Source organism: Oncorhynchus kisutch, linkage group LG15, assembly GCF_002021735.2.
Source record: "Oncorhynchus kisutch isolate 150728-3 linkage group LG15, Okis_V2, whole genome shotgun sequence".
NCBI classification, from domain to species: Eukaryota; Metazoa; Chordata; class Actinopteri; order Salmoniformes; family Salmonidae; genus Oncorhynchus; species Oncorhynchus kisutch.
Window position 1 is genome coordinate 57040997 of NC_034188.2, and position 16403 is coordinate 57057399.

General features: G+C 39.7%; 2 protein-coding genes across 2 annotated transcripts; one reads left to right on the forward strand and one right to left on the reverse strand.

Annotated features, from left to right (window-relative positions):
* Nucleotides 1-561: 561 nt before the first annotated feature.
* On the reverse strand, nucleotides 562-3878 carry LOC109905545 (histone H3.3). Its single transcript, XM_020502971.2, has 4 exons — nucleotides 3527-3878; nucleotides 2323-2466; nucleotides 2034-2187; nucleotides 562-1514 (listed from the first exon to the last, which is right to left on the reverse strand). Exons 2-4 carry the CDS (start codon nucleotides 2448-2450, stop codon nucleotides 1386-1388), a joined length of 411 nt encoding a protein of 136 aa, XP_020358560.1. The 5' UTR covers nucleotides 2451-2466; nucleotides 3527-3878; the 3' UTR covers nucleotides 562-1385.
* nop53 (NOP53 ribosome biogenesis factor) lies at nucleotides 3669-15838 on the forward strand. Its single transcript, XM_020502968.2, has 13 exons — nucleotides 3669-3848; nucleotides 4142-4442; nucleotides 6770-6846; nucleotides 6951-7047; nucleotides 7555-7754; nucleotides 7849-7904; nucleotides 8059-8154; nucleotides 12341-12442; nucleotides 12561-12710; nucleotides 12813-12988; nucleotides 13304-13370; nucleotides 14290-14366; nucleotides 14976-15838. Exons 2-13 carry the CDS (start codon nucleotides 4237-4239, stop codon nucleotides 15034-15036), a joined length of 1365 nt encoding a protein of 454 aa, XP_020358557.1. The 5' UTR covers nucleotides 3669-3848; nucleotides 4142-4236; the 3' UTR covers nucleotides 15037-15838.
* The last annotated feature ends 565 nt before the right edge of the window (nucleotides 15839-16403 follow it).

The window sequence follows — 16403 nt, forward strand, 5'->3', positions numbered from 1 at the left end:
TACAACCTTAATCACAAGTCTTAGGCAAATGTTAACCTTAAATGTCGTCACAAAAATGTCTGGTTTCCGATCAGTGGTGTGAAGTACTACTTTAGTTTCTGTACTTTACCATTTACATTGGACAACTCCTAAAGAAAATGTACTTTTCACACCATACAGTTTCCCTGCCACCCAAAAGTACTCATTACATTTTGAATGTTTAGCATGACAAGAAAATGATCCAATTCACCCATTTACCAAGAGAACGTCGCTGGTCATTCCTGCTGCCTCTGATCAGGCAGACTCACAAGAGGTAGTAGGGATGTTCTCTTGTTAAGTGAATTGGACCATTTCCCGGTCTAGCTAAGCATTTGAAATGTAACGAGTACTTTTGGGTGTCAGGGAAAAGTGATAAAGGTACATTTAGGAATGTAGTCAAACATAGTAAAGTACAGATACCCCCAAAACTGCTTTAAAGTATTTTTACACCACTGCTGTGTTTGTAAAGTATGTCTGAGTGTTAGTGTGCCCATTGCTATCTGTAAATATGTATATCTAAAACTAAATACTTTTACTCTAGTATTTTACTGGTGACTCACCTGTCATTTTTTATTAAAGGCATTGTTACAAGTAAAAATGGGTACTTTTTCCAATGAATATGACAGTTCTTCAAATGACCAAATATGAAAAACTCTTTTTAAAGTACAAATTGAGTAAAATACCATTGCCAGCAGCATGCAACTCAGTACTTTGTGTAGGTCAATCACTTTACTAAACCAGTTGTGGAACATCAGTTTATCACCTTTGTGAGAATTCTGGACATTACAAATGTCTGCTTAAAAAAAATTAACAGAAAATTAAAATCAAAACCAGTAAGAAAAGGGTATCACAACCTGAGAAAGGAACTAAAATATTACCTGGATAAAACATGGGAGAAATACATAAACATTACGCTACATATAGGCCTTTGCAATGTTTTGAATCAATGTCATTTATCAATTTCAGAACAAAATTAACTATTTGTAAATGCATCCTGTAAACAGTAGAAACACTAGTTGTAAAAAAACAAATGAAAGGGTACATGTAAAAAACCAATGCAAGTCTATCAATTAGAAAAGCCTGTTATAATAATGTAATAGCATCGTCAATAGGAGAAAATGCTTGCCCAAGATGCTTCGTGCATGCACCCTTTGCCGTGCCGATTTGCACACACATTAAAGGTGTGACTCCAATCGGCTTCAAAACAGATACATGATACACAAAGTACCCTAAAAGTCTTCTGCTAAGAGAACTAAGGGGGACAAGACTGCACACTACTTTTATCACATCATTACTGAAATCAAGCTACTTAAAAGGAAAAGTGGGGAGGGAAAGACAGCCTGAGGACACGTAAATTAGGGAGGCATCTAAGCGCGCTCCCCACGGATACGACGGGCCAGTTGGATGTCTTTGGGCATGATGGTGACACGCTTGGCATGGATGGCGCACAAGTTGGTGTCCTCAAACAAACCAACAAGGTATGCCTCGCTGGCCTCCTGCAGACAAAATACAAGTTCAATTCAGTTGATGATATAAGCGTTAACTTGGTATGGGACAATGCCTTCTTCAAACATTTGGGGAGAGTACTGCCAGTAGGCCACCATTAAAGGGATACCTCAATATTTTGGTGATGAGGCCCTTTGTCCACTTCCCCAGAATCAGATGCACTTGTGGATATCATTTTTGTCAGTCTCCTGTATGAAGGATGTTAGAGGTAGTTTTGCATGCCAATGCTAACTAGCATTAGCGCAATGACAAAGTCTATGGCATCTACGAGCATGCTAGCAGATACCCATAGACTTGCAGTCATTGGGCTTGCTAGTTAGGTTTGTGAGCCAATGCAAACTAACTTTCTTCATACTGGACACAGACATAAATATGCATCCATTTTAGACTCAGCGAAAGTAGAGGGCCTCATGGCCAAATTTCCTTAGTATCCCTATAAGTGTACAAATTCTGATAGGTCTGGCTTTAGTGTCATTTGGTGGGTGAACAAAAATCATAAACACACTGACCTGCAGAGCTCCAATGGCTGCACTCTGGAAACGCAGGTCAGTCTTGAAGTCCTGAGCAATTTCTCTCACCAAACGCTGGAAGGGCAGCTTGCGGATCAGCAGCTCAGTGGACTTCTGGTACCGACGGATCTCACGCAGGGCCACTGTACCAGGCCTGGAGGGAAACAGTAATTAAGTAACACCACTGTGGTCCTTTACTTTATCTACATCAAATTATTAAAGGAGAGAGCATGACACCAGGTGGGTCGAAGCCTGCATGTTCAGGCACTGCATTTTGTCCCGCCGTCACCTGTAGCGATGGGGCTTCTTGACCCCACCAGTAGAAGGGGCGCTCTTGCGGGCAGCTTTGGTGGCCAGCTGCTTACGTGGGGCTTTGCCTCCAGTAGATTTACGGGCTGTCTGCTTGGTACGGGCCATGGCTCCTTCAAATCACCTGAATAAAGGGGAAATTGAGACAGGAATGTTAATGGAAGTAACAAAATAGCTATCAAATCCAGCAAAAAAAACATGTTAGTCTACTAAACACCACCAATTACACTACCAGCAGAAATATTGTAATAAGATTACAGATACTTTGAAAAACTAAACCATTACTTGTTTTACATTTAGATTTTTTTTTTTGCAAAAAATATATTTAGAAACCTTTGTGGTCAATGACACTCAATTAAACTTGCTTTTATTAAATGATTAAGTTTGTTCCACCTAAGCAAGTCAGACCCCTAGAATTACACTCCAAATGCATTGATGGACATTTTGTATTGTAATGGCTCTTAAGGGCAAATTAATTAAAATATAACTGAAAGTTTTGTTAGACAAGTAAATAGAAACTGTAACTTACTACATTTAGAAAGTATCCTATGACATCCTTAAAAAAAAATCGTTATTATTTGTATATAACCCTCTGTGATTGTATCCAAGTCTGTGGCATAAGTCCGCAAAGATGTACATTAACTTCAGCGAATTACAGCGTAAAGGCTTCATACAACTACCAATAGGGACTTGTTTAGTGATATAAGGGGTGGGATTTTCTTCCATTTTCGCCAATGAGCAACGTCTTTCACCAAGTAGGTTCCCGCCTCTTACGCATTGAAGACTATGGCTGCTGTAACAGGAACGTATTAACGTGAAGGAAAAATTCGAATGTGTTTAACAAGAAGGTGACAATTAAAACGACATTTAAAACGAGGACATTGTCGCTTTAAACTAAAACACATTGAAGGATTGTTCTAGACATCGTTAGGAATCTATTGAAAAACTTCTGTACTCAGAAAATTACTCAGAACCCGTGCATAACCGTGTCAAATTCGAAAGGAGTGCTTTGGTCTGTAGTTTCTACAAGCGGATAATAGCTTGCTTTTTCGGTCGTCTGGGTTGTGTTTTCCCCTATGACTGCGGATTTACTTGCAAAAAGATAGTCTAAATAACAAAAAAGTGAAAATGTACAAATACACAATATCTGAAAAAAATATATATATTTCAAACGCACCACTTACCTTGATTACAACAGTTAAAAATATGAAACTCGTCTCGTGTCCTTATTTATTGCGTTGTTCACACAACAGAATGGAGTCCTATATTGGGTTAAAATGGCAGGTTACCCACAATGCATCTGCTGTGACAAGAGACCAACTTTTTTACACGATTATGAATTGACCAATTCAATCAATTATCAATCATCTTAAAAGCGTGATATACTCCATAATGAGATATGTTAGTGAAACGTCTGTTTACTGTATTGGCAGATATTGACCATTTAAATGTATGACAAATGGATGACAATTATTGAAAGTGTTTTATGGACTCAGATGATTCCATGTGAGTGCGCGAGACAAAATGGCTATAACTGCAAAATTAGCAATTACAGGATTTCTGTTACCTGTAGTTCTTCATATAAGAATTCAAACAATTTAGATGATCAGATTACACTTCTTGGAAGGTTTGTGTATTGTGACAAACATTGCTTTAGTATACATTGTATTATATACACGTTTAAATCACAAAAGTATTAAATGACCTAGCAATAAAACAAATATTATTGTCAATGTATACATTTGAGGCCTACAAATATCTTATTTCCAGGGGTGTTTTTTATTTTTTTAATACAAAAGTCCTCCTCAAGGTGGACATAGGGGCCCATCAACTTGTGCTGAACCTCAACAGAGGAAGAACAGACGTCATCGCATAGTCTCCCAGATGATCCAGCATGGCGGCGGTCAAGAGACTGAAACGCGTGGCAGCAGCGCAGCCAGGATTCATGTCTTTTAAATCGTCGGCCGGTTCAGATGACTTGAACAGTGGCCAGAGAAAGCGTGTGAATAAGAATAAGAAAAAGAATTGGAACAAACACAGTGATATTCAAGATGTTGAAGAGTTTTTGGATGACGTGAGACTTCAGGAAAGGGCTACAGGGTGAGCAGCATGTGTTAGCCAATACCTGCTTGCATTCTAGCTAGCTACAGTTGCTATCTAGCTAGGTGTATTACTTACTGTACCAATAAACGATTATTTAGCAGGTATTGCGACATTATCAAACCACTGATTACGCTAGCAAGTTTTGCATGTCAATCAATCCAAGTCCACTTGGAAAAAATGGAAACACCACTTTGCTAGCTAGCAATGCTAATATACACGTTGGGTTGTTTATTCTAGCTAGCTATGCTATTTTTTTAAATATTTTTTTTACAATTTCCGAATTACATTCCTAGCTATAATCAGTGGTGTAAAGTCACCCAGTAAAATACCACTTGAGTAAAAGTCCGAAAGTATTTGGTTTTAAATATACTTAGTATCAAAAGTAAATGGGATTGCTAAAATGTACTTAAGTATCAAAAGTAGAAGTATACATTTCAAATGCCTTAGATTATGCAAACCAGACGGCATATTTTTTTGGGGGGACACACCATTTACAAACGAAGCGTTTGTGTTTAGTGAGTGCCAGATCAGATGCAGCAGGGATGCTCTCTTGGTAAGTGTGTGAATTGGACACGTTTCCTGTCAAAATATAACGTGTACCTTTTGGGTTTCAGGGAAAAATGGAGTAAAAAGTACATTATTTTCTTTTTACTCTGGGATATGTGGGACTGTAGCGGCCCACCTCGCCCACAGCCAGTGAAATTGTAGGGCGCCAAATTCAAAACGGAAATCCCATAATTACATTTCCTCAAACATACAAGTATTTTACACCATTTTAAAGAAACTTGTAAATCCAGCTACAGTGTCCGATTTCAAAAAGACTTTACGACGAAGGCACACCAAACGATTATGTTAGATCAGCACCTAGTCACAGAAAAAAAACAGCAATTTTTCCAGCCAAAGAGAGTCACAAAAAGCAGAAAGAGAAAATTAGTCGCTAACCTTTGACGATCTTCGTCAGATGACACTCATAGAACTTTGTTACACAATACATGTATGTTTTGTTAGATAAAGTTCATTTTTATATCCAAAAATCTCAGTTTACATTGGCGTGTTATGTTCAGTAGTTCCAAAACATCCAGTGATTTTGCAGAGAGCCACATCAATTTACAGAAATACTCATAATAAACATTGTTAAAGGAAACAAGTTATGCATGTAATTTTAGATCCACTTCTCCTTAATGCAACCGCTGTGTCAGATTTCGGAAAAAGCACACCATGCAATAATCTGAGTACAGCGCTCGGGCACAAAAACAAGCCATACAGAAACCCGCCATGGAGTCAACAGAAGTCAGAAATAGCATTATAAATATTCACTTAACTTTGATCTTCATCAGAATGCACTCGCAGGAATCCCAGTTCCACAAATGTTTGTTTTGTTCAATAAAGTCTATAATTTATGTCCAAATACCTCCTTTTTGTTCTCGCGTTTAGCCCAGTAAGCCAAATTCATACGGCGCAAGCACTAGATCCAGACGAAAAGTCAAAAAGTTCCGTTACAGTTCATAGAAACATGTCAAACGATGTATAGAATCGATCTTTAGGATGTTTTTAACATAAATCTTCAATAATGTTCCAACCGGAGAATTACTTTGTCTTTTGAAATGCAATGAAACGCAGGTTGCACTCATGGGCACACACATGATCAGCTCATGCCAGAAACCTGGTTGAAACGGCTCTTTCTCTCCCCCTTCATAGTAGAAGCCTCAAACAAGGTTCTAAAGACTGTTGACATCTAGTGGAAGTCTCATGAAGTGCAATATGACCCCACAGACACTGTATATTCAATAGGCATTTTCCTCTGGTTTTTGCCTGCCATATGAGTTCTGTTATACTCAGACATCATTCAAACAGTTTTAGAAACTTCAGTGTTTTCTATCAAAATCTACTAATTGTATGCATATCCTTGCTTCTGTGCCCGAGTAGCAGGCAGTTTACTTTGGGCACGCTTTTCATCCAGAGGTGAAAATATAGTGCCCCTACCCTAGAGAAGTTCTTAAGGAATGTAGTGAAGTAAAAGTTGGCAAAAATATAAATAGTAAAGTACAGATACCCGGAAAAACTACTTAAGTAGTACTTTAAAGTATTTTTACTTAAGTAGTTTACACCACAGGCTATAAGCACCCAAACATGAGCAATACACCTAAACTGAATTGTTTCTTGACCGGTTTACTCATTTATGATTCGGCTGCTTTTATGTACTTAGCTAGCTAACATTTATGCTCTTATTTACAGTTTAACACATGCTGTATACACACATTTTATTTGCTTCTAAATATGAAGTTATTCATTTGTCTAAACCTCCTTTTTTTTTTTTTCGACAGAGGACTGATATCTGAGAAGCCAGATGATAGCCTGTTCTTTGTGGACATTGGAGAGCAGAGAAAATATGTCCAGCCAGGTAATTGATACCACTGTTTATAATAAATACATTTTCTGCTTCAGTTTTGTAAATGTTTAGAGTGTCAAATCACTGATGTTAGTGTTTTCTGTGTCGGATGCCAGAAGTCCAAGAGGGAAAGAAGGGGAAAAAGTCAAAGTCGCGTCCCTTGAGGATAGACCTAATCCTGCAGCATGACTCCCTCGTCCCTCCACCTAAAGAGTGAGTTTCTGACCCTGAACATGGCCCTCTCACCCCCGGCATCCTGCCCCTTACCTGGAGATGGAGGGTCAGTCAAGTTGTGCATGGCACAATGTCCAGTGATGAACCCATCCTTGCGCTCACAGTATTTCCTCTGGAATGTGAAGACAATCATGGAACTCAGGGAGCTGTTGTGTGAACAGTCTTCTGGGAACTGAGGGCAACATGCTGTGCTGCTTCCCCTCTCCGGGGTCGTATGTACTAGAAATGGAACGGAAACAGAGGGACTACCTGAACTTACTTTTGTTTTCTGTTGAGAAAGGTTTTCCTACTGTTTGCACTAACTAATACGACCCAGATATGCCTCCACGTTATAAACTGAAGCCATGCAGCAAGGCTATATTTTGAAAGTACACAAGTGTACTTAGGTTAGTTTATTCCTCATTCTCATAATAAACTGTGATTGTGCACGGAATTCTTCCTTTTCTTGGGGACACTACTTAAAATTCTGTTCCCTCTCTCCCCTAGTATTTTGGCCCATCAGCAACCGAATGCAAAGAAACTCCGCCGCATTGCAGAGAATGCAGAGAAATTGGCGGCCATGGGTGTGTTACCACGGAGACAGAAACGGCTCTTGAACCGCAGACCGGCAATTACAGCGTCAAAATCAAAAACGACGGCCAACAACTTCCCAGACAGACCCTATTATGATCTGTGGGGAGGTGATGGTAAGTTTGACTATTCAAAAATGCTAAATTATTTCGAAATAAATCCTGGATTTCTTTTGTCGGTGTTTGTGACCATCTTTTCTACATATTGCAGCCAAAGAGACAGCTGATCCTTACTACCTTGAGCAAACAGGGAAGAAGCGTGTGAAGGTGAGAAGAATACTGCATTGTCACTGCCTGAAAGTTGATAGTTTCTCAGTATTGTATGTGCTGCATAGTGAAGAGGGATACTTAGGCAAATGGGAGAGTTTGTATATTTACTGTCTGACCATGAGGTTTTTAACACGGTCTTGTTCACTCTTAGCGACCAGAGAAGCTCAACTCAAAGCCCTCTGTTCTCCCGGCAGTGGAAGTCATAGCCCCCGGAGGCTCCTACAACCCAGACTTCTTCTCCCATCAGGTAACTTACTACACTTAACAACAGTGATTAAAACGCAAACCTTCAATCCTGGCTCGTTCTAGAGGTCGACCGATTGATTTTTCAATACCGATTCCAATTATTGGAGGACCAAAAAAAGCCGATACGATTAATCAGACGATACATTTTTTACATGTATTTATTTGTAATAATGACAATTACAACAATACTGAATGAACACTTATTTGAACTTAATATAATAAATCAATAAAATCAATTTAGCCTCAAATAAATTATGAAACATGTTCAATTTGGTTTAAGTAATGCAAAAACAGTGTTGGAGAAGTAAAAGTGCAATATGTGCCATGTAAGAAAGCTAACGTTTAAGTTCCTTGCTTAGAACATATGAAAGCTGGTGGTTCCTTTTAACATGAGTCTTCAATATTCCCAGGTAAGAAGTTTTAGGTTGTAGGAATTATAGGACTATATCTCTCTATACCATTTGTATTTCATATACCTTTTGACTAATGGAAGTTCTTATAGACACTTTAGTATTGCCAGGGAAACAGTATAGCTTCTGTCCCTCTCCTCAACCCCTACCTGGGCTCGAACCAGGAACACATCGACAACAGCCACCCTCAAAGCATCGTTACCCATCGCTCCACAAAAGCCGCGGCCCTTGCAGAGCAAGGGGAACAACTACTCCAAGTCTCAGAGCGAGTGACGTTTGAAACGCTATTAGCGCGTACCCTGCTAACTAGCTAGCCATTTCACATCGGTTAAACCAGCCTAATCTCGGGAGTTGATAGGCTTGAAGTCAATAACAGCTCAATGCTTGAAGCACAGTGAAGAGCTGCTGGCAAACACACGAAAGTGCTGTTTGAATGAATGCTTACGAGCCTGCTGCTGCCTACCATTGCTCAGTCAGACTGCTCTATCAAATCATAGACTTAATTATATAACATAACAACACACAGAAATATGAACCTTTGGTAATTAATATGGTAGAATCCGGAAACTATCATTTTGCAAAACGTTTATTCTTTCAGTGAGATACGGAACCGTTTCGTATTTTATCTAACGGATGGCATCACTAGGTCTAAATATTGCTGTTACATTGTACACCCCAAAAATGTTATGTCATAATCATGTACAATTCTGGCAAATTAATTACGGTCTTTGTTAGGAATAAATGGACTTCACACAGTTCGCAACGAGCCAGGTGGCCCAAACTGCTGCATATACCCAGACTGCTTGCACGGCACGCAAGAGAAGTGACACAATTTCCCTAGTTATAAGAAATTCATGTTAGCAGGCAATATTAACTAATTATGCAGGTTTAAAAAATATATACGTGTGTATTGATTTTAACCCCTCGACAACATTCCGCCCGAAAAGGCAGCGCGCAAAATTCAAAAATATTCTTTTGAAATATGTAACTTTCGCACATCAACAAGTCCAATACAGCAAATGAAAGATACACATCTTGTCAGATTTAAAAAATGCTTTACAGCTAAAGCACAACACATGACTGTTAGGTCATAGCCAAGTCGAAAAACACAGCCATTTTTCCAGCCAAAGATAGGAGTCACAAAAAGCAGAAATCTAGATCAAATGAATCACTAACCTTTTGATCTTCATCAGATGACACTCATAGGACATCATGTTACACAATGTTTTGTTCGATAATGTGCATATTTATATCCAAAATCTGTTTACATTGGCGCCTTACGTGCAGCAATGTTTTGATTCCACAACATCCGGTGATTTTGCTGAAATACTCATAATAAACATTGATAAAAGATACAAGTGTTATTCACAGAATTAAAGAGACTTCTCCTTATTACAACCGCTGTGTCAGATTTTTTTTATTTATTAATAAAGCATAATCTGAGAACGGCGCTCAGAACCCAAAACAGCCAGAGGATTATCCGCCATTTTGGAATCAACAAAGTTAGAAACAATACCATAAATATTCACTTACCTTTGATGATCTTCATCAGAAGGCACTCCCAGGAATCCCAGTTCGACAATAAATGACTGATTTGTTCCATAAAGTTCTATCATCGATGTCTAAATAGCTACATGTTGCTAACGTGTTCAGCCCAGTAATCCATCTTCATGAGGCGCGAGCATTTCGTCCAGACAAAAACTCAAAGTTCCGTTACAGTCCTTTAGAAACATGTCAAACGATGTATGGAATCAATCTTTAGGATGTTTTTAACATAAAACATCAATAATTTTCCAACCAGAGAATTCCTTTGTCTTCAGAAAAGCACTGGAACGAGAAGTAACTCTGTCGGGAGCGCGCATCAAGAGACTAAGGCTCTCTGCCAGACCACTGACTCGAAGAGGTCTCCTGAGCCCCTCCTTTATAGTAGAATCCTCAAACCAATTTCTAAAGACCGTGGACATCTAGTGGAAGCCATAGGAAGTGCAACCTCATCCATATCTCAATGTGTATTCGGTAGGCCAAGCTTTGAAAAACTACAAACCTCAATGTCCCACTTCCTGGTTGGATTCTTCTCAGGTTTTCGCCTGCCATGCCATATGAGTTCTGTTATACTCAGACTGTTATGTTCAAACAGTTTTAGAGTGCTTTTCTCGCGAATGCGCTTGTTAAATCATCCCCTGTTTGGGGAAGTAGGCTGTGATTCGATGAGAAATTAACTTCTTATGGATCAGTGGACCCTAGCGTCCCACCTCGACAACTTCCAGGGAAAGTGCAGAGCGCCAAATTCAAATTAAATTACTATAAATATTTAACTTTCATGAAATCACAAGTCCAATACATCAAAATAAAGCTTAACTTGTTGTTAATCCAGCCGCCATGTCTGATTTCAAAAAGGCTTTACGGCGAAAGCAAACCATGCGATTATCTGAGGACAGCGCTCAGCACACAAAACATTACAAACAGTTAGCAGCCAAGTAGATTAGTCACGAAAGTCAGAAATAGCAATAAAATGAATCACTTACCTTGGATCTTCGTATGGTTGCACTCACAATACTCCCAGTTACACAAATGTTAGTTTTGTTCGATAGTCATTCTTTATATCCAAAAACCTAAATTTTGTTGCCGTGTTTTGTTCAGTAATCCAATGGCTCAAAGGCAGTCACAAGAGACAGACGAAAATTCCAAATAGTATCCGGAAAGTTCGTAGAAACATGTCAAACAATGTTTATAATCAATCCTCAGGTTGTTTTTAGTCTAAATAATCGATAATATTTCAACCAGACAATAGCGTCGTCAATATAAAAGAAAAACAAGAAAGGCGTGCTCTCGGGATTACGCACCAAATAAATTGGGAAAATTCCACTGGCCTCTCATTGAAACTGCTCATTCTCCCTCATTTTTCAGAATAAGGCCTGACAATGTCTAAAGAATGTTCACAGCTAGTGGAAGCCATAGGGAATGGAATCTGGGTCCTATCCCTTTAAATGGTGGATAGGCTTTCAATGGAAAAACACCTGTTTCAAAATAATAGCACTTCCTGGATGGATTTTCCTCAGGTTTTCACCTGCCATTTCAGTTTTGTTATACTCAGACTTTATTTTAACAGTTTTGGAAACTTTAATGTTTTCTATCCAAATCTACCAATTATATGCATGTCCTATCTTCTGATCCTGAGTAGCAGGCTTTGAGCAGGCTTTTCATCTAAAATTCCAAATGCTGCCCCCCATCCCAAAAAAGTTTAAAAGGCACAGCATCGATTATATGCAACGCAGGACACGCTAAACTAGTAATATCATCAACCATGTGTAGTTAACTAGTTATGTTAAGATTGTTTTTTACAAGATAGGTTTAATGCTAGCTAGCAACTTACCTCGTGTAACAGGTAGTCAGCCTGCCATGCAGGCTCCTCGTGGAGTGCAATGTAAGACAGGTTGTTAGAGCGTTGGACTAGTAACCGGAAGGTTTCAAAAACGAATCCCCGAGCTGACAAGAGAAAAAATCTGTCGTTATGCCCCTGAACAGGGCTGTTAAGCCACCGTTCCTAGGCCGTCATTGAAAATAAGAATGTGTTCTTAACTTACTTGCCTAGTTAAATAAAGGTGTAAAAAAAAGATTACTGATTGTTATGAAACCTTGAAGTCGGCCATTTCGATTAATCGGTCGACCTCTAGTTCGTTCATCAATGTTTCTGCTCGCTTGGTGTGCGTGTGAGGATCTGTCTTCATGTTGAGTAATGCTGTGGTTGATGTATTGAAGTGCTGACCTTTCTCTCAGGCCTTGTTACTAGAGGCCCATGAGGTGGAGGTGAAGCGGGAGAGAGCGGAGCTGAGAATAGAGAGACAGCTGGCTGTCAACCGAGAGGATACCGCCACTGAGGTACAACAACAGTACACCCCTCCCCCCGCCGCTCAACTGTTCATCGTTTCACAATTCAGACCTGTATGTTGTCTGTCCAGCTCAATTTTGCCTGACCTTCCTCGCTGTTTCTCTGCAGGAGACAGTCTTCCAGGAGCTAGTGGAAGGGCTAGTGGAAGAGGAGGAAGATGAAGATGAGGAGGAAGAGGCTGTTTCTATTCGTGGCGGCTTGCAGCAGGAGAAAAAGACAGAGAAAGAAAGGAGGCGAGAGAGAGCCGACAAGATAAAGGTACGCAAGACTACAAAGTCTTTTCCCCACTAACGTGCCCTAGTCTTTCCCCTCCATGTGCTAGCTTAGGATCTGACTGACAGTGTCTCTCTCGCTGTGCAGTCGCAACAGAAGCAGGCAGCAAGGGTGTTCACTGACAAGAAGCAGCAGCTCTTCCAGCTGCGCTCCATCCAGGCGACCCTGAAGAGGGGGGAGCAGCAGACTAGAGAGAGGGTGGCCCAGCGCAAGGCCAACCAGGAGGCAGAGAAGTCCATGCCTCGACGTCTCGGCAGACTCAGGTCAGTACCTCCACAGGGCTGCCACTGTTATCTGCTATCTTGGTTATTTATTACAATTTTAAACCTAGAGTGAGATGCAACTGTTCCCCCATTTTGCAAAGCAGATCAAGTAAATTGCATCATAGTATGAACTGTAAGTAGTCCTAGACATTTCTGTAACAATGGGCTCCAGAAGAGCCTATACCCCATTCCAAACCAAATAGTTTAGCCTTATTTCTATAGTGCTGCTTTCCCCTAAGTGTGAGTTGTGTCTGTGCTGCTGTTTTGTCTATTGTCTCCATACTGTCTGAACTTGTCCCCCACATATCTCCCCAGGTTCCAGGCTCAGGATCTAGAGGTCCAGCTAAGTGATGAGATTCCTGGATCCCTGCGGACACTCAAGGTTTGACTGACTATCCCACTCACATTCTACAATACGATCATACTCGGCTGACCTTTGAACCCATGTCCATGTACACTACCGTTCAAAAGTTTGGGGTCACTTAGAAATGGCCTTGTTTTTTAAACAAAAGCCCTTTTCTTTTTTTGTCCATTAAAATAACATCAAATTGATCAGAAATACAGTGTAGACATTGTTCATGTTGTAAATTATTATTGTAGCTTGAAACAGTTTGCGCTGTTATGTGAAGGGAGTAGTACACAGCGTTGTATGAGATCTTCAGTTTCTTGGCAATTTCTCTCATGGAATAGCCTTAATTTCTCAGAACAAGAATAAACTGATGAGTTTCTGAAGAAAGGTCTTTGTTTCTGGCCATTTTGAGCCTGTATTCGAACCCACAAATGCTGATGTTCCAGATACTCAACGAGTCTGAAGAAGGCCCGTTTTATTGCTTATTTAATCAGAACAGTTTTCAGCTGTGCTAACGTCATTGCAAAAGTGTTTTCTAACCAATTAGCTAATCCAAGTCTCATTTTAAAAGGCTAACACAACGTGCCATTGGAACAAAGGAGTGATGGTTATTGATAATGGGCCTATGTAGATATTCCATAAAAAATCTGCCATTTCCAGCTACAACAGTCATTAACAATGTCTAAACTATTTCTGATCAATTTAATGTTATTTTAATGGACAAAAAAATGTGCTTTTGTTTCAAAAACAAGGACATTTCAAAATGACTGCAAACTTTTGAATGATAGTGTATGTGGAACTGAAATGCTGCAAAGCTTCAGGATAGCAATGCAATTCCCTTCAATAACGTCTCACGTTGACCCCTGTTTTGGCGCAAGGTCCTTCATCAGAGCACTCATCTATATGGGTTTACTAACATGTTTCCCTTCACATGTAATTATGTGTCCTGCAGCCAGAGGGCAGTGTCCTCAAGGACCGCTTCAAGAGTATGCAGAAGAGGAACATGATTGAGCCCAGAGAACGAGCCAAGTAAGTTATTCTCTCTTTAAAAACAAACAGCATCTCATGTCAGAAATATATTTGCCTATAATGGATATTGAACTGTGATGTCATATACCTAGTGTGTCTGTAACTTTCATAGTGGAACTTTCTAGATTTGTTTTTTGTTTATTTCCAGAGAGTTATACTACAAAGCAGGATCAATGCGTTAGCCAGTTAACTTGCCTAAATATTGTGAAATAACTTTTTAGAAAGCTGAGCTTGAAATGGGAATGATCTGACTCGAACACATGTTTGACTTTCTTAATGAACCAGAAAATCAGTAGTTATTTTTGGTTGTTTATCAACGTTAGCTGGGTAACTGTGTTGTAGTGCACCCCCTCTGTTGGTTCAGTCAGCTTGAGCCTGACTGTGTCCAGTGATCCCATCCTCGCAATAACAGTATTTCCTCGGAAATGTGAAGACAATCATGGAACTCGGGGAGCTGTTGTGTAAACAGCCTCCTGGGAACTGAGGGCAACACGCTATGCTGCTTTCCCTCCATGTCTCCTTTTGTTTTTCTTGGACAAGAGAATATAGTCTTGATTTGATGTGAAGCCGTTGACAGTGTTTGATTGTGTGCTCCGCCTCCTCCCACAGGTTCAAGAGGAGACACAAGGTGAAGTATGTTGAGAAGAGGGCCTTCAGGGAGATCACCTAGAGACCAAACCAACCTATGGAACTGTTCAAGACTGAACAACACAGCGGCACCCACCACTGAGTGACAGCCAGCCAGAGCTACTGTTTGCCCCATCAATTGTCATCAATCAACTCAGCCCATTTTTTTTTTGTCATTGATGGATTTGCCACCTTTTTAAATCTGTTGGAAAATGTTGAATTCCCCACAACTTGTAACATTTGCCAGGCCTTGATATTTTCACATATCTATATACAACATAAACCAACCCAACCCAGGTAGTGTTATACAGATTCAGTCTAATGCATTTTGAGGTCAAATGAGTTCATTGGCAGGATATTTAAATCATCTGGATCTGTCAACATCAGTTGAGAACGTTAGACTTCAGAAGGGTGCTCTCCTGTCTCCCTCCCAGTTGGTAATCTTGTCTTTCGCTCTCATCAAACCAAGATTAATACCCTCGTTAGAAGGGGTGGATGCCTGAGTGAATACGCAAAGCGATTAATGACATAGTAACGTTTAAAACCACGTGTCAAGAGTTGGACTTGTATGCGTTCTGTCACTTACACCTGTTATTGTGTACAAAATCCCTTTATTTGCCATAATCTGACTTGATTTCATTAAAACAAGTTAATTATTGACATTGTTTTTACTGACTGCTATTTAAATGCCTGTGGTAAAAATATAATTGTTTTGGCCTATTAAATCCCAATCCCAAAATATATTGTATTTCATAGTGGGATTAAATTATTTTATTGTACTTTTGTCAACACAATTCTGTCAAAGTGGATGAAATGCAAAAAATAAATAAATGAATTGAATAAAACTGCCTTGATTTAGATAAGTATTCGCCCCCTTCAGGCAATACACGTTGGAAACATCTTTGGCAGAGATTACAACTGTGAGTCTTTTTGGGTGAGTCTCTTAAGAGCTTTCCACACCTGGGTTGTGCAATATTTGACCACTATTTCCAAAATTTTTGATCCAAATTTTCAACTCTTGGTAAGCAACTACGGTATAGATTTGTGTTGTAGGTGGTTGACGTGCTGAAAGGTGAATTCATCTCCCAGTGTCTCGTGTGAAGCAGAGTTCCCTCTATGGTTTTTCCTGTGCTTAGCTCCATCCTTTTTCTTTTCATCCTGAAAAACTCCCCAGTCTTTGGCAATGTCAGGTACACCCGTACCATGATGCAGCCTCCACCATGTTTGAAAATGAGGCAGTTACTCTGTCGAATTTGCCCCAAACATGAGGCTTTGCATTTAGGCCAAAAAGTCTATTCCTTTGCTCAGTTTTTTATGTTGCTGTATTACTTTAGTACCTTGTTGCATATTCAGTATATTTGTATTCTTTTCACTCTTGTCTTGTAGGTTATTATTGTGGAATAACTACAA

Excerpts from the sequence above, each read along its gene's own strand:
- nop53 (XM_020502968.2), top strand. The coding sequence starts at position 4,237 with ATGGCGGCGGTCAAGAGACTGAAACGCGTGGCAGCAGCGCAGCCAGGA. Across the intron at positions 4,443-6,769 it reads CTTCAGGAAAGGGCTACAGG|AGGACTGATATCTGAGAAGC; the intron begins GTGAGCAGCATG and ends TTTTTTCGACAG. Across the intron at positions 7,755-7,848 it reads TGATCTGTGGGGAGGTGATG|CCAAAGAGACAGCTGATCCT; the intron begins GTAAGTTTGACT and ends TACATATTGCAG.
- LOC109905545 (XM_020502971.2), bottom strand. The coding sequence starts at position 2,450 with ATGGCCCGTACCAAGCAGACAGCCCGTAAATCTACTGGAGGCAAAGCC. Across the intron at positions 2,188-2,322 it reads AAGAAGCCCCATCGCTACAG|GCCTGGTACAGTGGCCCTGC; the intron begins GTGACGGCGGGA and ends GTTTCCCTCCAG. Across the intron at positions 1,515-2,033 it reads CAGCCATTGGAGCTCTGCAG|GAGGCCAGCGAGGCATACCT; the intron begins GTCAGTGTGTTT and ends TTTTGTCTGCAG.